The 19493-nt window shown below is 40.7% G+C and overlaps 4 protein-coding genes across 4 annotated transcripts; 1 reads left to right on the top strand and 3 right to left on the bottom strand.

Moving 5' to 3' along the window:
- Positions 1–1363: 1363 nt before the first annotated feature.
- LOC137958565 (ATP-citrate synthase beta chain protein 1) lies at positions 1364–8012 on the bottom strand. The gene is made up of 17 exons (XM_068805631.1): positions 7781–8012; positions 6403–6528; positions 6183–6285; positions 5979–6044; positions 5771–5894; positions 5457–5591; positions 4888–4948; positions 4678–4754; positions 3504–3659; positions 3298–3426; positions 3065–3197; positions 2809–2936; positions 2616–2721; positions 2360–2436; positions 2191–2261; positions 1802–2086; positions 1364–1601 (listed from the first exon to the last, which is right to left on the bottom strand). The coding sequence occupies exons 2-17, from the start codon at positions 6500–6502 to the stop codon at positions 1526–1528; spliced, it is 1827 nt and encodes a 608-aa protein (XP_068661732.1). The 5' UTR covers positions 6503–6528; positions 7781–8012; the 3' UTR covers positions 1364–1525.
- A 1031-nt stretch (positions 8013–9043) lies between these two features.
- Positions 9044–9760, bottom strand: LOC137960029 (dirigent protein 11-like). Its single transcript, XM_068807483.1, has one exon. It carries the CDS (start codon positions 9665–9667, stop codon positions 9044–9046), a length of 624 nt encoding a protein of 207 aa, XP_068663584.1. The 5' UTR covers positions 9668–9760.
- A 100-nt stretch (positions 9761–9860) lies between these two features.
- On the bottom strand, positions 9861–14098 carry LOC137960028 (pentatricopeptide repeat-containing protein GUN1, chloroplastic-like). The gene is made up of 4 exons (XM_068807482.1): positions 11973–14098; positions 10803–11019; positions 10535–10719; positions 9861–10427 (listed from the first exon to the last, which is right to left on the bottom strand). Exons 1-4 carry the CDS (start codon positions 13823–13825, stop codon positions 10169–10171), a joined length of 2514 nt encoding a protein of 837 aa, XP_068663583.1. The 5' UTR covers positions 13826–14098; the 3' UTR covers positions 9861–10168.
- A 239-nt stretch (positions 14099–14337) lies between these two features.
- Positions 14338–19330, top strand: LOC137959843 (solute carrier family 40 member 3, chloroplastic). Its single transcript, XM_068807228.1, has 14 exons — positions 14338–14664; positions 15338–15542; positions 15666–15729; positions 15825–15949; positions 16047–16136; positions 16321–16500; positions 16647–16721; positions 17057–17158; positions 17247–17367; positions 17452–17598; positions 17973–18079; positions 18155–18268; positions 18416–18907; positions 18987–19330. The coding sequence occupies exons 1-13, from the start codon at positions 14519–14521 to the stop codon at positions 18707–18709; spliced, it is 1770 nt and encodes a 589-aa protein (XP_068663329.1). The 5' UTR covers positions 14338–14518; the 3' UTR covers positions 18710–18907; positions 18987–19330.
- The last annotated feature ends 163 nt before the right edge of the window (positions 19331–19493 follow it).

Genomic DNA, 19493 nt, shown 5'->3' with positions numbered 1-19493 from the left:
ACCCCACCCCACCCCACCCCCGAGGGAAAGAGAGAGAGAGAGAAGATGCTTTGGGTGGTGACTTTTCATTTTTGAAGCCGGAAATAGTTTGTTCAACAACAGTTATCTGTAGAGCGTAAACACAGAAATAATACCCATAATTTCATCGCTTCCTTGGCAATTTGGTATTGATTTTGAATCTCTCTTTCAGAATGTCGCTCTGTAATTTTATGCTTCTGGGTCACCTCAATCAAAATTTCATAAAATCGAACGAAAGATGAAACCCCCCACCCTCCCACAATGAGTCGATTCTATTGGAACCAGCTACTCTGCTGATTAGTTTGTTGATTTGGTTTCAACAACATTAAAGTCAAGTAATTGAAAAATCACTACTAAAATTTTTGTTTTTTCTCTACTCCTATTATTCTGAAAGTTGAAGTGGACAAGTTTATCTTTTGTTTTTTCTTTTTAGTGGTTTTGAAATGGAAATCATCCAGACATGGCTCGAGAAACTCCTAACCTGTCGCCGGGAGAGTACAGTTTCTCACTTACAGAACCAAAAACCACTACTGATATGTGGTTTTCATCACGTGTTTGCTTGCAATTCGGCGACCCACCACTGAACTGTTGTTTTCATCCGGTCCGACGGCTCTCTGCATTGCCCAGGAACCGTTCTTCTGAAGAGATATTCCGTTTTAAGATCCGATTCATTCATGCAAGGGCTCCGTCAGGGAGTGAACTCGCCGACAACCCGTCAAGTGCTTCGATCACACATCAGCATCGTTGATCCATCAGGGGACCATCTCTGTGAACGGTTCAACTCAACGAGAACCTTCGTACACATGTACCATACCTAACTGCCCTAAATGCGACAAGTGGATGGCATCAGTTTCCTTTTCTACCGCTCTTGGACCCGAAGTCCGACTACTCGGAGGCGTCGGCCTGAACAAGTGAGCTGCCTCAGACAGAGGTACGGAGAGTTTTCATGGGTACGAGGTGCAGTAGGAAAAGAAATTAAACATGGAGCGAGTTAAGGAATCTTTGACCTGTTGCTCTGATTAGAAATAGATTGGAACACTCACAATGGATACTAGGGGATTAGGATAACTGCACATGGACTTGTCAAATCGCACTGAGGCGGCGGGACCGCGATATCTGTGGCAATTATTAGCGCTCTTCTGTCTGTGCCTGCTGACAAAGCCCAAAGAACGTTAATCTGGAGAGCTCACCCATGTTCTTTGTTTCTTGTGCGTACTAAGCATCACTTCCAGATGAACTGGCGGAATAAACTACTGGTAGGATGAGAATTGATAGAGGAAGGAGTTGCAGGGCCAGGTGTGGCTCGAACCAGTGCTGCTGTCCTTAGTGTCTACATTGTTCCACATTAAGAGGTCGGAAAACAGTTTCACTATCAAATAGCATTATGATGCTCAATATTAGGCAATCTTCCATTCAGTTTCTACTAAAAATAACTACCAGCTATGAGCAGTACAAACACCAGATAGAAAATTCGCAAAAAAAGTGCTTTAGCACCTTCCAGATCCTTTCACTTGGTGTAAAGCACATCCTCCCAAGGGTGACGGTACAGTGGCTGCTTCAATCTCTTCTGATCAAAGGTATGGCTGCAGAATTCCAAGAAAAAAATGTTTAAAAATGAAATTTAATGGAGAGAGAAAAGGAGGAAAATGCGGCCACGTGAGTTTCATCTTTTTAATCTATCCACTTTTGGATTGGAATTCAATCAAGGCAGCCAACTATCAGTTTCCAAATGAAGCATTGCTCAAAAGTAACATAGTAGACAAAATAGATACTGAATACTAACCCGATAAGACCAATAGAGCGAGCCAGCACAAAGAGCCCATTTAGGTACCCAATCTCCACAATTTCATCAATCTCTTGCTTGCTGAACATGCCACTTCCAGCAAGAAGATCCAAGAAAAGAGACCCTATCGCACCATCAACGTTGAGGACCAAGTTACTTGCCTTGGATAGTGTATATGTCTCAACTTGAACAGCATACTCCATGTACTTCACAGATGGAAAATGCGTGTGCGCGTACTCCTGAAGCAGCTCAACTCTCTTGTCTCTGTTGTCTCCTCTCTTGATCCTAGTTCAAGTGATAAATAGAATGAACGTTTAAACACTTAAAATTCCAGATAATGTCACCCAGCTCTCACAGGAGAAAAAAATGAACATAAGAAAATAATTTACCTGTGGCCAATTCCTGGCACACGAATGCCTTTCTTTTTCATGCCTTCGACAAATTCATAAGGTGAAAGACCCTGAGAAGAAGCAAGAACAGGTCTCATGAGAACAAGAATGGTGCCCCAAAGATAATTTCCTGCTTCAAAACAACTAAAAAAGAAAATCATCTGCTCACCCTGTCATAAGCATCCTTGAAATAGCGAGCAGCATCATCAATAGCACCACCAAACCGGGGACCAATTGTTAGCAGCCCTGCTCAAGAAAACGACTCAGTTTCTAATTTCTGTCAAGGCAAAGCAACCATCACCAATTTAATTTTGACAGACACTGTGAAGAAAGGTACTTTAAAGTGCAATATTTTTCTAATTTTGAATGGCATTGTGCATATAATACCACAGATACATTATAGAGCATCAAGAATTTGCATTTACCTGAGACAAGGCTAGAGACCAGATCTTTTCCAGCCCTAGCAGTGACTATGGTATTGTGAGCACCAGAGACACAAGGCCCATGGTCAGCACATAACATGATACAGATCTGACGAATGAGAAATAAGGAAAAACATCAGTTAGATGTTGACCAAGAGAATCTTACTTGTCAAATATGAATCATCTACACACACACCTCAATAAACTGTGTACAGTAACGGGGAAGGCTACGCTTGAACCACAGAAGAGAGATAACATCACCCACACCAAAACCCCGTTCAACAATTGTAGACATTGGGACGCCAGCATAACACGGTTCCTCCCCTGCAACATAAAAGCGGTAACTGAGTAACAGCTCTCATGTCGTTGACTATGGTCACTTTATAAGCAGAACAGACCAGAAAAGACTCCTTGCAAGAAACGAAAACTTTCTTGAGGGTTTTGAATTAGACCTCTATCATCAGAGATGGTGGAGATGATATGGGTTGGAGCTCGAACCTTCCCACTCTTAATTGCAAAGTTAAGATCCTCGGGGATCTGGGGAGGTTTCACCTCAGAAACAGGGCCAATCTTCCCTTCTTCAACCTAAAATAAATCACAGCATGGTAATGTTGAATATTTTTATTGTAAATCAATACTTAGGACAATCTCAGTCACCTAACTTTATAGAATATGATAAACATACAAGTTTCTCAAAAGTCTCTTTGATTGCATCCTCGAGTGCCTCATAGGAAGTAGGGACAACAGCTCCAGCTTCCCTTAATGCTTGATTTTTGGCCTGTGCTGACTCCAATTCACCGCCACTTTTGGCACCCTATTTTGGAAATAACAACATGAGTAACAACCCAAAATGCATGAGATGTCAAGACAAACAGGTAAAAGGATACTCACAGCATGGCCAAATTGCACTTCTGACTTGAAAAGCCGAGCACATGTCCCACTAACCCATGCCACGACTGGCTTCTGAACCTTTCCTTGTTTCAGTGCTTCAACAAGGGAGTACTCATCTTGTCCACCAAGCTCTCCAAGCACAACCACCATCTTGACCTGAACCAGAATCAACTCATTTAAGGTACTGCAAACTATTCTCTCCATACATGAACAAGTTGAGCTTATAGATTCATTAATTTCAAATTAAGACCGGTAGCAGAAGGGACATTCTTCACGGATATATGAATAATGAACTTATCTTTATTGGGTCATCACTATATAAAGAGCCATTTTCAAAAAACCTATATAAAGAAGAATTTGCAAAGTTATATCTTAACCAGTTTGGATGTGAGGAATAGCTTCCTTACTTAATACTACAATTACAACATGTGCTAACAAGAAAAAAATTGTAACTAATTCTTTTTATTTCGTCAAGACCCATTATGTATCTGAGTTCAGGCAACTTGCTCAAATTTTAAAATCATCTAACAGTACTTAATTGAGAAATCCGTTTCCTATTGACGACACAAAAGGACAAACTCTAATAATTAATATTTTAACCATAACCATCATCTTCAGTTAAAATAACATAACATTGAGGATAGATTATATATTCAAATTAATATATCTGAGAGTAACCCAAAAAAGTGCCAAAAGAAAAAAGAAAATAGTTTGTCAGCTATTTCATGTAAAAAAAAAAAAAGAAAAACAAAAGAGAAAAAAATTGGTTTCCTTTCATATTTTTGCAAAGAGAAGAGGTGACGGCAATTGCTCATTTACTTTCATGGTTTTTCAGCTGATAAAGAACCCGTGGGAAAAACCAAGTTTAGATGCACCTCAAACACCAAACAAGTCAGTCAGTGTTTCTACAAATAAGAAAGAAAAAGAAATAGAAACTCTACTTCGGATATTAGCTTCAAACATATCTAAAACATTACATCAAACATATTATGATCAACACCACTCAACATTAACGGTTCAGTATGAAATATCCATCTTCTTGTTTAAAGTGGATTCAAAGGTTAGTATGAAACACCCACAAAAAGTTCTTACTACTTCATAAAGACCCAATGCCAAATACCATTATACTCTCAAAAGAACAAAAAAAAAAGACAGCAAGTGAATAATGACATGCCTGTGGTATGTTGTTGAAACGCAAGACATGATCAGAGAGAGTGGAGCCAGGAAAAACATCTCCTCCAATTGCTATGCCTGCAAAGATTTAACCACACACATTAAAAAGGAATATAGGTAAGGGAAAAGATAAAGGAAGCACTAGCTAGCAAATAACACAGTTGCATTAAAGTAAAACCCATGGATAACAATGAGAAATCATGGTACAAACCTTCATATATTCCATCAGTAACACGTGCAATTGTGTTGTAGAGTTCATTTGACATGCCACCCTGAGATAGAAAACCAGACAGTCAGATCCAATTCTTAGAAAGTACAAACTGTGCATGCTACTTCACAGCAGAGCATCAAGATATCTCAAGGATGAAACTAAAAGCTTAGGCCAATTGGCAATTGCTCTTGCTCTATTCGCATCTAACAGATCTTCTGATTTGTGGGAGGGCAATAATTTCTTCCCTGTGTTAGCATGTGACTGTCAGCTGGAAGTAGTGTGCAAGATAGTACTCAGCAGTTGAGAATTGGCCTAAGGGTCTCCCTGCTGGTTGTGGAAGTAAGCATTCAGGTTCAAACCAAACCATGAAAATGTATACAACACAGGAAGTAATCATGACTGTTGGTCACTCGATCCAATGAGCTTGTAACCTCAATTATCACAGCATAACGATTTTTCATTTTTCATGTGTGTGAGAAATTGATTTCTTCAGCAAGTACTTGCCTCTCATAGAGGAGGAACATACTGTATAAAAAAGCAGAGAATCCAGTATAGGGATAAGAAATTACTGATTTGGAAACAAATCCCACTGATCCAGGCCTGTAAAGTTTGCACTGAATAATATTGTCAATTGTTCCTGCAGTGTCACCAATTTTAAACGCACCAGCCTGAATGCCTCCCACAGTAGCAGGGCCAATAACCACCTGCAATTAACATCCACATCAAGATTAACAACATGCACATGCAGGCAGAATTTGGACAACGAGTTGTTTAGTATTATTAACTCTTTTTTATTGAAATGACAAACATATTTGGTTGTAATTCCAATGGCATACTGTGGATCAGTCGACAAAGAAAAGAGCTCTGTTTTTTGCTTCTGTACCTTATTGTTGGAACGTGCATATGCAATCAATTGCTTGGTATCAAATTCAGGGACACCTTCAGCTATGATAGCCACAACCCTGATGGTTGGTTTCTTTAAAGCAGCCATGGAAGAAGCAGCAGCACTGCAAATGCAGAAAAAACAAACTTTTCAGGCTAAATTGGAAGATTTTCCGTTGCTACAATTACCATACAAAAAAATTACCCACCTTCTAAATGAAGCAAAATTGATGAAGACATCTGCTGTTGGATGCGCGTTACAAGCAGCATCAATGCTTTAAAAGATAGTACACACAGCAAAAGCTGATTTAGTGTCTCTACTAAAATAAAGTAGAGAAATCAAATCAAGGACCTTACGTGAATATTAGTTCATGATGTATTTTCTTAACAAAACTATTCAAAAGCATGCAAACCTAGAATGAACTGGTATAGCAATCTCCTCTTGACCAAAAAATAGTTTTTGAAACCCCTCAGCACCAGGATTAATAATGCCAGCAACAGAAGGAGTTTCCCTCCCTAAAAAGCAAATAGAATCCAGTATTAGCATCTAGAAGTCATCAAACTAAATTCTGGCCATTATATATAAAGATTTGAGGAAAAAACAGAGCAACAAAGCAGCTATACACTACACACCACAAAGGAAATCAAAATCCAGCATTCTCTGGATAGGAAGTTGCTTGTAGTTGTAGAACAGTGCTTGGGTATTTCGTGAAAATAATTGTCCAGTAGCCATTTTACGAGGAGTAAAACAATGCAAACCTGCAAATAAATTAAATATTAGCCAAATCATATGGATTAGGAAATGATGAGACAGGAAGTCATACCCTTATCCAAAAGTATTTGAATAATATAAGAAGCTTCCTGTTCATAAAAGACTTGGCATCCATAACTATAGCTCCAAATAAAGGAATCAAAGTTCTACTCTAGTGACATTCAGAGAGGGTAACAAAAAAAAAAAATTAAATTTAAATTTATGTGTGATGATTCATTAGTAACTCCAGGTAAATAAAATGCTTAAATCACCCAAAAAAAAATTTAATCTTGTAGTTCATTGAAAAAGCTTCACCCCAACCATAAACTCCATGCTAATATCAGAGAAAAAAATTAGAACCAGGAAAAACACATCTTTAGTTCCAGAGTTCTCAACATCAGAGAAAAATTTTAGAACCAGAAAAAACACATGTTTAGTTCCAGAATTCTCAATATCTACTGTTTATTCCAAGCGGTTAGAAAGCTGGGGAGCTATCAAGTACTGCTGCTCTCTTTCTCTGTTCTGAATAGTGATCGTATCATCACAAGTCTAAGTACCCCATGCACCTGTAAGACTTGAACTCTAGACCTCACGTAAGAACCCACCACCCATGCTACCATCAAGCTAAAGCCTGAATCGACCAATTTTGTTCTCCTTCACTACTCCATTCAATCGACACTACAAACAACGGCGCAATTCATTAAGCCAAAAATATGATGCAGCGGCTCATCCAAATACAGAGCCAATTATGGCCTTCAATGCTGTCCGGTTGCGTAAATAGGCAAGAGGTTATGAATAGTGCACATGCACATGCATAAAACCCAATCAGCAAAATGCAACAGAATTCACACTAATAATTCTTCCATCCTCAATTTACTCAAATTGCCAGTCAAGACAAACAGATCTTTCACTTGTAAACTTCGACCACGCAAATTCATAATAAACAAACCATCAAACATCGACACATGTGACCGAAAGAATAACTCGAGAACTCCAGATCCAGCATCATAAACCACAACCAACACGAAAACTAAGTGAGGCAATCAAAATCCAGACATTTCCAGCAATTTAAAAAAAAAAAGAAAAATCAGATCTTCCATTCAACAGATCAAACTAGACAATCACGACGTCAAGCGAAAAAATCAACCTTCGAACACCAAATAAAAAAATCGAGCAAACTCAGTCCTCGAATTCTTCACGAGCACGACAAATAAAAAGACCAAGGAACAAGAGAAACAAAACCGGAGAGATCTTGTCCACCTGAATCAGGGAAGCGACTCGTATTTTCCTTTAATCAGGCGAGGGGATGTGTGAAGCGCCCGTTCGAATAAACAAGGGAGATATATGAGAACGAGGCACGCAGAAATCTCGGAGCGACGCGGGCATTTATAGCTGCAGATAGAGAAATTTAAACACGCCTGCAACCCGACACTCTTCGGAGAGTGAAAAGAGAGCAGAAGATGAGAGGTAAGCACAGCACGTGGCGCATGTTAGTTAGCTCGGGCCTGTTCGGTTCGAATGCAAGCGAGCAGCCGGAGTGACAGAAAAGCTAAGGGGGAGGGCCGTTGGGAGTTGGGTGGGCGCGTTTTCCCTCTCAACGAAAGAGCTCATGGAATAGACTGAAATTACGCAAATGACACGTTGACGACCCGCCAAAATCCGTAACTGCATGTCGGAATGGTGCGGTGGAGCCAGACCCGAATCCGCGCTGACGTGTCGCGTGGTTGTTGCATCCGGACACGGGCGTAAGATCGAACTATAACTCGTGCGTTCGCTGATCCCTGTGCAGACCTCACTCCGTACCCGCTTCAGGGTCCGTTCCAGTCTCGCATGCAGGCAGTTCTAACTTGTGAAGTACTTTTACTCCTTTCAGACGTGCAGTCATGGCCGATCAATTATCCTTCGGCCATGGATTAATTCTTTCCAGTAGGCACCAAATTGCTAATCGTGTTCGTTAGGCGCCATGAATGCAACAACTGAGCTCAGTTTTATATGATTTTGTTGAAAAGATTTCTGCCGTTGGGAAAGGAATGTGGCGCCAACGATCAATAAATAAACACAGTGAAATTTGTTCTCTAAAGATCGAAGAGAACAAATTTCTTTTCAATCAAGAGTCAAGACTAGCGTTTTCAAGTTGGGTAAGGAGCAATGATTCCGCGTCGCCAACCGTCGTCTGGTCCACTTCTGTTGCGGGATATATCCCGGAATCTCCCAACCAGACGGCCATTAATGGAGCTTTTTGGAAGGGACGCGCTAGGCTTTCCTTTCTCTGTTTTTGTTAAAATTGGACCTGAAATAAAGATTCAGCTACCTCTGATTATTCTTTGGGGCTGTGCCTAAACAAGTAATGAGACATTCTCTTCTTCCTTCGAGGTAAAAAGAGACTCAAACTTGAAACTTCATTTAAGAAACTGTAAATTTTTTTAGAAGTCTTTATATGTGATTTTCAATCGAACACAGCCATGATTAGTGAAAAAATAAGTGAAGTTTGGTTCGAAGTATTCTATACATCAAATATAAAAGCTAGTAATGTTTAACAGTGATATTGAGCTTCAGAACAGCCCTCAAATTCACCATATCCATCAACTCCGTCACCATTATCCCGTACCCTTTCACAAACCTGAAATACCCAGTTCCCGACACCACGCTGAACTCCCTCTCCTTCAGAGAGAACAAATCTGCGCCCTGAATCTCCAGGCTGCTTCCCTTGAACTCCCCCTCCGTGAAAATCACCGAGAAGACAAGATGCAGGCCCTTCCCGTCCAAGGCAGAGTTGATGTACAAGCCTTGGGCCCGTCCGATGGCTTTCGAATTGATGTCCGGTCCCTCTGTCACCACGTCGTCCACCACGATGAGGGTTCCGAAGTGCAGAACGTCGGAATTGACTCCGTTTTTACCGGCCACTGGAATTGCAGAAGCGTCTGGTCCGCTCAGGTAGTCGTGGACGTAGACGGTTAAGTTGCTTTTCTTGGGCTGGAGCTTGGATAAGGAGTAGGCTATGAGGAACAGGGCGCCGGTTACGAGTACGGAGGAAAGTGGGTTGGCGACCATGGTTCTCAACTCAGGAACTGGTAGAAAGAGTCTCGATAGAGATATGTTCGATGCTTGTTGAGGCGATACAAGCATACAAATGGTGAAGAAGATCATGGATGCGACAAGAGAGCAGGAATCAATTATTTTGTTTAATCAAATATTCAATGATTGATGCTTTCGGCATGGAATTTTTTTACATTTCTTCAGGTTTTTATGAGTTTAGTAACACTGCAGAGGAAGATTCCGTAGGTTTAAGATGACTTGAGCTTTTGGATGCTTCCTCGGCATTTTCTGCTTTCAATCTTGCGCCTAAGAACTGGGACTGCGCAAAAGTTGCTTAAATTTATGTAGAAAATTCACAGTTTTCTGCGTACAATTTTCTTTCATCGACCGGGACGCATAGATTGAGGAAAAAAGACGAAGAGCGAAACGTAACTTTCTGCCGATAAAGTACGGAGAACATCTCTGTTTCCGAAACAGGAATTTCCCACTTTACAAGAAAGACAAGGTGAAGACCCGAGATCAATGACCATTGAAGGCAACCATCTCAAAGAGTTACATTGATACAATATGGACAAAGGCTGTTAGAGATCGAAAAGATGCGCCTGGCAGCTGCTACGAGACTATTTGCAAATCATGAAATGGATTAAACGCGCTTTCTGGGTGTGTTGTATCATCATGAAGAATAAGCACCTTCAGTGTGCCTGATTCCTTCAACCAGGCAGCAACCACTGCCCCCTCGGATCTAAACCGGCCAACATTGAATTTTTCGAGATGGAAGGGAGCACCAATTCCTGCAAGAAGGGCTTCAACAGCACGCCGAAGGGTGCCGTCTCCTGTCACCTTGCTGTGCTTTCCCCACCCTGTCAAAATGCTGTCCAGCCGTAGAGGATTGAATGAGATGCAACATAAGTTAACTATGAGTTTTGATGCAGATATGATTGGCTTTGGAATCTAGAGGCAAGAAAGTGAAGCCTGTACCTTAGGTACTTGGGCAGCTCATGCCCGTTGAAAACAACCGATCGTATATTAAGCAGCCATGAGTGAACCATAGCCTGAGCAGCACCAGAAGACATGAGATGCAAATCCAAACAGGACTCACTCCATAAGTTCTCCCAAACATGCAGCCTTTTTCCCTCAAGTACCACAAGCTGAGCCCCGCGCCGCTGCAAGGAAACAGATTGAAGTAACCATAGCATCATTCATAAGGATAAAACGATAAAACTTTTAACAGTTGGGTTAAACTTACCTGGCCAAAGTGCCACAGCATATCTGTTAATGCATTATAGAAAGCAGATGCAGTTGAAGAGTCCATGCGCTTAACTTCGTCAAAAAGAGCTTGTGCTTGCCTCCACACCCTCTCTCTGAAGCCTGTTAGAAGTCCATGTGCCACACCATACACCTGATTGTCGAACAACCGAAGCTCTTCCAATAACATCGAAGCATCTTCAAATGAATTGCAACGGCTTCAACATGCATCAGGCCAAATAAATAATATTAGTTACATGGAGAATATCCACTGTACAAACTGATTAGCTTGATTTATCAGAAATGCTCAAGAAAGTGAAAAGTTGAAAAAAACTGCAACCTGAAAAGAATGGAGGACTTATATGTAATGAAAAATCAAATAATGCTGACTGCTCCTTCAGCATGTATGTTGTGCATTTGAGCAGGTCGGGTCTGTAACTACTAGGACATGATGAAAGTGGAGAAAGATAAAGCATACAAATCTGAGAAATGGGAAAAGACAATTACTCCAAATGCCAAATGCTTGTAGAATAAAAATTGAGACTCCAAATACTGAACTGAATGATGTGCAAGTAAACACTCTTATTCACAAAACCCAACCATCATAACTTAAGACGGTAATCAAGTGGACTTCAACTCAAAATGATTTTCTGTACCTACAGAATCGTATCAGCAAAATCATCTTGTTCAACAGTTGATTGAACAATGTAACATGCAAAACAGAAAAATATCCACCAGCAGTTAGATGTAAGCCAGAGTCCTATCAAGAAGAAAACTTTGAATTGAAACCTCAGTTGCTTATATTGGAATAGGAAGGTTGTTGATGTTTATTGATAATGATCATTAAGGCACTTTGAACTATTGGATCACAGAGTAGACATGCAGCAGAGATTTCACTTGATAGGTCCTTATCAGTCACAGCAGATGAACACACAAACATGTTAAAATTTGATCCTTTTAAGAAATTCATCCAAGGACCTGCCCATCAAAATTCTACCCAAAGCACAATCTGCAAATAAACTCTGTTCAGAGCCCATAGCACATATAATTGTCAAGCAGAGGATTACAAACAATTACTACTAACTATATCATATGAAATGTACTTCCAACCCACCAAAAATGACAACTATGAGGTCCTAAAGATAGAAAAGAATTACACAAGAATCTATACCTGCATGCATTCAAAATAGCGGAGAAGGTGACAACATTTGGCTTTATTTCCAGCTCATGCATCTTATGGAACATACTCAAAATGCATCCTATTTCCTGCGACTTTCCCCTGAAATCTTCCACCACTAGCTGCTCTTTTTCTACCACTAACTGCTCAAAAATCTTCATGACTTGATCATCCTCATCGGCAAGACCCACCTTGAGGTCTTTCACATGGTCCACCGAAGCCTTGCTCATCTCATCATCAGTAATTTCTCTGATTTGGGCACTCTTAGCTCGTCCAAATGCATCGATGATTGAATTATAAGTTACAACATTTGGCTTAATCCTCTCCCTAGTCATTTCATCCAATAGAGCAACTGCAGATTGTACGAAACCATTTTTACACAAAGCATCTATAAGAGCACTATACAAAACAACATCGACCTTCAATCCACTACTCTTAAACTCCTTAAACACCTCCATGGCCTCTTTATACATACCCCCTTTAGCAAATGTATCTATCAATGTAGAGTATGTCAAGACATTGGGTGTACAGTGTTCTGCTTTCATCTCCTCGAACAAATACTTCACTGCGTCATACTTGCCTTGCTTTCCGTACCCACCTAAAAGAGCATTATAGGTAACTGCATCTCTCTTTATCCTTGCGCTCTCCATCTCTGCACAGACGCCCAGCGCCTCCTCAAACCTCCCAAGCTTGGCGTATATTGAGACTAAAGTATTGTAGGAGACCCTGTCCAGTCCAATCCCTGCATACTTCATTCCCTTAAACAAATTCAAAGCTTCATCCAGTCTCCCAGCCTTGGCAAAGCCATCGATAACAGTACTGTAAGTGACCACATTTGGCCCAACATTTCTCTCCGTCATCTCTGCCATGATTTGCATTGCCAAATCCATCTTCCCACCTTTGCAGAAAGCGTTCAGAAGAGTGTTGTAGGTGAAAATATCTCTCTCAATTCCTCGTCGAACCATTTCATTAAAAATATCCCTGGCAGAATCCCATGTCCCACCGCGGCTGCAGACAGCTAGAAGCGAATTAAAGGTAATTCTATCGGGCTGTACCCGGTTTCTAATCATTTCATTAAAATACTCCAGAGTTCGTCCAAAATGAACCCCGCCCTTGCCACAGGCATCAATGACAGCATTGTAAGTCACCAGATTGGGCTTCAATCCAGACTGTTTCATGGTCTCGAAAACCCTAATCGCCTCTTCCGATAGCCCACTCCGGGCATAGGCACTGATCAGAGCAGAGAAAGTATAGACAGTGTTACCGTACCCCTCCGCCCGAGCAGCTTCGAAGATGGACCTCGCGATATTTACATGACCAAGGCGACCAAGGATGCTGATGATGGCCGAGACAAGCTTCCCCTGGCTGGCCCGGTTCTGTTCTCGGGCGACGGCGAAGTGAAAACACTGCAGAACCTTGGAAAGCTCGCCGCGGTTACCCAGTTCCCGAAGCAGAAAGGAGTAGTCTTCGGGGAGGGAGAGCTTGGGGGCGAAGGAGAGTAGAAGGTTCTGGAAGGTGGGGTCGTTGGAGGCAGCATCGGGTAGGCGAACGGCGAGATGCAGCGCCTGCTCCGCGACAGAGGAGTGCCTAGTGGGACCGGGTCCGGGGGGCTTGGGACGATTGAAGTGGAACTTGGACACGAGTCGGGTGGATCGGCGGCCACGGAACTCGGCGGAGAGGTGGTGATAGGCGGCGGGTTGGTAGGAGAGGGAAACGTTGCACTGGTTCTGCTGAGAGTGGTGGTGATTGTGGTGGTTCTGGGGGAAGTGGTGGTGGTTCTGGAGAGAGGTTTGGGAGAGTTTAGAGGGCGTGATGGAGCAATGGGGAGGCGGAGTAGGAGTCGCCATTATTGTCTTGTTTTGGATCGACTGGACAACGTTTACAAGGAGAAGATGGGGTTGGGGTATAAAACCCGGAGTCTAATGTGTCCCCCGATAAGGACGTCGATTTCGTGTTCGGATTTCATTTTTACGTCCTTCTGCTTCTTTTTAGTTTCCTTCACGCACCCCCTCGGCATTGAAACGGAACACTGCAAACGTAAACATGATTCACAAACAGGATTCAGTATAATATTAAACCCAGACGGTATTCCCAGAAAGCAAAGAAAACTGGGAACTCCTCGCATCTGATTTCAAACGTAAACATGATTCACAAACAGGATTGAGTATAATATTAAACCCAGACGGCATTCCCAGAAAGCAAAGAAAACTGGGAACTCCTCGCATCCGATTTCAAATAAGGAGGCGTCTCGTGGGGGTCTCACAGTAACGGCTTCTCATGAGATTGATAACCTCTGTTTGGTCTTCGGATGGTTGTATCCGTCTTCCTGCAGGCGAGTGAAGGGACCGGATAGATAAGGATAGCCGCAGCCGGAGTACCCGAAGAACTTCCACCATTTCCTCGGAAAGGATCTTTTAGCCCCTAATTCCAGCCCTGCAAAGTCTGGATACGTGGTGTCTTTTCTCTTTTATTGTTAATCTTGCATGCATGAGTAGGCAGGAAGACTGCTGCTTCTTCAATCCCATCTTCCTGAAACATCCATGGGGTTGGTTATCGTCTCTCACTCTTTTTCTCCTTCTCTCTTTTCCCTATCCCTCCGACGAGCTGCTTCATCTCCCCCGCCTCGTGCATTTCATCGGAGAAGTTTCCCTTGCAGATGGTTGAATCCGTTGGCGCCCACCTTCGGGTACTTTAACAATTAGATTATTTCTGTTGTTTGAACTGATTCTAAACTTTCTTTTTAATTATGTTTAGAAAAATGGACCTTGTGTTGGATTGTATAGAGTGCGCGAATTACATGATACGAAATTGTCGTTAATTTAAAGTAGACGTGTATAAGATGTGTTGGCACTGAGTTCGGTCTTAATTTTGTTTGTCTCTGAGAATAAGAGACCATTCTCTCTGAAATCCTGGAGCTATTTGAATTTGCTTATGGTGTTAAAATTTTGAGAAACGAGGATGATTTTTCTTGCCAAGAGTGCTGCAAAAAGAGAGTGGTATTACAAGAGAAAGTTGGAAAGTAGCATTCTTTACTTTTGATGATGTTGAGTCGTTTTCTTTGTTTGTAAAAGATATTGATGGATTAGATGAATGACATGAAGTATATATTTTACAAAATTTGATGCGATGTGCTGAAGCCAGCGTGTACAGCTTCTGGGAAATTTACAGGTATATTCTGTAATAATAGCAAGTGCAGGTTGAGGCTTCACTTGTCACAAACTGAACATCTAAATGACGCATCTGACTTAATTTGTTTGATTGATTTAATCGTCTGTCATCAGTCTAATTGTCACTCAAACTCAATGCTTTAGAAGTGGATACATTTGATGCATTTCCATTTTTATTTTTCCTGTTTCCAGGCCTGCAAAATTTTCTTCGAGGTGTTCCATTACAAATACTGATGTAGATTTTAACCAAGTGGCTACAGAGGATGAGGCTCCAGATGATGTTTCTTATGGTTGCGCTATTCCAGTTGTCCATCTGCAATCAGAGATCCTTGAAGTTGAGCCCTTGAGTTTACTGACTGAAGACACCTATATAGATAATCTACTTACAACTTTACCTGTACGGCACCTAATTCCCAGTCATTGGTTTTTATTACATGTCTATTTTGGATTATTTTGTGATTTTGATAACTCATGCATTTTCAACTTTTTCTTCTAATATAATTGAAAACTTCAATTTTAGGTTCTTACTAAAGAGGAACAAGATGCTCTAGCAGCCACCCCAGCCCATCCTGCGGCTTTATATGGTGAGCTGTCTCTACCTCTTGAAGTTTTACAAGACTTAAATGTTCAGACTTCAAGAATCTGGCTTTGTCCACTCACTCTACATATTTATTCTCAGCCTTGTATGCTTGTTCCCTGGCTGGAAATTTGGTTGAACAGCTCTGGAACTTTGCTTGGCCTGCAGCTGTTGCACTTCTTCATCCAAGCCTTCTACCTGTGGCTGTTGTGAGTTTTTTCACAAAGGTACATACACATGGATGTAAATCATATACTAGTCTGCTTGAAGTTAACATACTTGTGGTTTTTTTTTTTTTTTTTTGACCGACTTTGTGGTATGCAGCTGACAATTTTTGTCGGAGGCCCGTTGGTTGGTAACCTGATGGATTCTTTTCCCAGAGTCCCTGCGTATAACTGTTTGAATTTTGTCCAGGTTGACTCTTTGACTTCAACTTATTTTAGAAGTTATTCCTGAAAATTGATCAAACACCACCATCCCCCCTCCCCCTGTCAGTGCCCACACACCCCATTCGAAACCTTATTATAATTTTGGAATGAAAACTTGTGGTAATTCCTACTTTTACTCTTCTTACTATTACTACTTTCAAAATTTCCAGGCAGCTGCGCAGTTGCTGTCTGCTGCTATGATAATTCAAGCACTTACTAGTGTCCCTCCCACTTCTGCTACATCTGTACTGTTCCAACCTTGGTTTATTGTACTAGTACTAGCCGGTGCCATTGAAAGACTATCAGGCTTGGCATTGGGGGTTGCCCTTGAGCGTGATTGGGTTGTTCTGGTAATTACTTTTGTCTTATTTAGGTCGTCTTCTTAATTGTTTTTCTAATCTTCTTTCACTATTTAAATAATTGTTTTTCATTTTCTTCTCATTTCTGTATTAATGATAGTTTTCTTTCTAATACAAGTGTCCACTTCAATGTGCAGTTAGCAGGTTCAAATAGGCCAATCGCACTAGCTCAAGCTAATGCAATGCTAAGCCGTATTGATCTCCTTTGTGAGGTAAGTATTTTTATTTATTTATTTATTTTTTGGGCAAACAAAGAAACTGATATATATATTATGTAAAATGTGTCTGTGTTGACATGTCTGATTCAATCTTCAGTGACTCATATTATTGTGACCTCTTTAAAGCATTCTAGACATCTCAAGCTAATCTTAAAAGTATATTTTATGTGTATATTTAATGTTTATTTGGGACCTTCAACATTCTTAGACTTAAATGAGTAAACCGTGTGCTTTTTTGGTACATAAAGCCTTGGAGGGGCAATATTGTTATGCACTTTAATGTGTGTTTCAGCGGCTTATGATTATTTGATTCTTTTATGTTTCCTTAGATAGCTGGAGCATCGGTGTTTGGCATTCTTCTGTCCAAGTACGATACAGTTACCTGTTTGAAGCTTGCTGCGGGTTTAATGATATGCACCTTGCCTGTTGTGGTAATTTATTCTCTTTCTCTACCTCTCTGTTTCTGTTTTTGGTTAATTCCAGTGGTGCCTTTTCTTCATCTGATTTCAATTTCTGCAGATGCTGTTTGTCTTTTTAACCAACAAGCTCTCAACTGATGTTCTGGAGCGATGTAAATTACTTAATAGCTGTGAGAAACCTTTTATGGCCAGCCATCCTCTTCCTGATCCGGGAAATTTAGGTGATTCCTGTTTATTAGGTTTTCTTCTGAAGCATACTGGCCGATAAAGTCTGTATTTGTTATTCAATCACTTTTATGATGCAGTGGAAAAAGGTCTAGATGCCATCAAACATGGGTGGACGGAATATAAACAACAGCCTGTTCTCCCAGCAAGTGTTGCTTACGTGCTTCTGTATTTTAACATTGTTCTTACTCCAGGGGGATTGATGACTGCATTCTTAACTCAGCATGGTATGTTTTACAAATTATGTTGTCAATGGTTGTTATAGAATCTTGGAAAGCTTTATTCGAATAATATACAAGTTGTTTTAGTTTTCATAAGATTTAGTGCCAATTTGGCAATAATGAAGGTAATTTCACTGAGCTGGAGAGTAGTTGTCCAGACAAACTCTACATGTAATTAGACATGTCATCAGTTTCTGTATGTTTGGAATTTTCATTCTTTCTGTCCAATAAAATTTATGAAAAAAAATGGCTTCCTGGGAAATGGAACTGAAGCAGAGGTGGAAATTATCCGTTATCCAATGTTTTCAGATGGCCCGGCTTTGAGCTGCTTCACTTCTGATTCACTACTTGATATGGATTTTTGCTATGGATCTTAACAGGTCTTAATCCATCCATAATTGGTGGATTTAGTGGGTTATGTGCTTTTATGGGTGTTGCTGCAACATTCATCTCTGCAAGTCTTGTCAAACGGCTAGGCATACTAAAGGTTTAGTTCCCTTCCTTATTATCATTCCAATTTTCTTAATTGCTTCCTAAATAATGGTATGGCTTTGGTTGCCAGGCTGGAGCCGCTGGCTTGATATTCCAAGCATCACTTCTCTCTGTTGCTGTTGCTGTGTATTGGAGCGGCTCTCTATCTCATAAAACACCCCTTCTTTTCTTCCTCTTTTTGATTGTAAGCATCATAAGTCTCTTATATCTTACTTACCAAGAAGGAAGTCACTTATGTTTTTAAGTTAAGAATTTCTACAATGAAAATATTCTTGTTTTATCATGTCTTCCACTGGTATGAATCATATTTCCTTGTGTATCTGTCTTGCAGGTATTGTCCAGGTTGGGTCACATGTCCTATGATGTAGTGGGGGCACAGATTCTTCAGACTGGAATCCCTTCTAATAAAGCAAATCTAATTGGAACAACCGAGGTTTCCATAGCAAGCCTAGCAGAGTTTGTAATGCTGGGTGTTGCTATTGTTGCGAATGATCTCTCACGCTTTGGGTTTCTAGCAATGCTCTCTGTCTCTTCTGTAGTTGGAGCTGCATTGCTGTTCTGTTCGTGGTTGGCAAATCCGACGGATGAACAGAGGAAACTTCTCTCATTTGATTCTCAATACTAATCCATAGTATGATCCGTTCATTTTCTTGTGTGGATCTGCTGGAGTTCTGCATTGTACATGGTGATCCAGACAGTATACAAAAGAAGTTTTCACATCAAGTAAGAATGGTGAATGTCTTGGTACTTCTTCAGTATCTGCTGACCTATTTACATGGGAACCGTGCTTTCTTTAGCAGCCCAACTGACAGAGGAGCCCAAGGTATTTGATCCGAAAGTTGTTTGTTACCTTGCTGCTAGGTGGGTGATGCTGTTGATAAGCTCCTCTTTTTGCTCTGCAGGAAGCTACAGGTAAAGATGCAATATTCCATTACTTTGCCTTCACATACTTTCACCAAGGAAAGGCCAGGTACAATCTATTCATTTATGGTTCTGTATTCGAGTATGTATGAAGCTTTATGTAGCCATAAGTCTGAGTTTATGTATATTCCTAGTGTAGCATTAGCAGATTGTATTTGTTGTGAGGCCAGCATTTGAGAAACGAGAATGATGATAGGAGGTTTAAAGTATATTTGACATATCGAAAGAAATATCATTTAGGGTCTATTTAGAACCCCATAGTGAACAAAAGGAAAAAAAAAAAAATGAGAATTTGACCATTATTATTCGTAAAAATAGTTAGCGAAAAGGCGAATTTGATCTTTATCTCAGTTTTATTAACTATATTTTTTTTTGAATAATAATGGTTAAATTCTCTTTTTTTTTCTAGGGTTTCCAAACAGACCCTCTACTGAAATTTTGTGACATTCCAGAAAATTTTGGTTACCGGGGTTGGTAAATCTGCTAAA

Source organism: Aristolochia californica, unplaced genomic scaffold (genome assembly GCF_029961685.1).
Source record: "Aristolochia californica isolate CCGP_79_NKW_82.1479 unplaced genomic scaffold, dmAriCali1.0.hap1 SCAF_3, whole genome shotgun sequence".
NCBI lineage: Eukaryota > Viridiplantae > Streptophyta > Magnoliopsida > Piperales > Aristolochiaceae > Aristolochia > Aristolochia californica.
The sequence above is the reverse complement of the archived record's forward strand: the minus strand, read 5'-3'. Positions and strand labels throughout refer to the sequence as shown.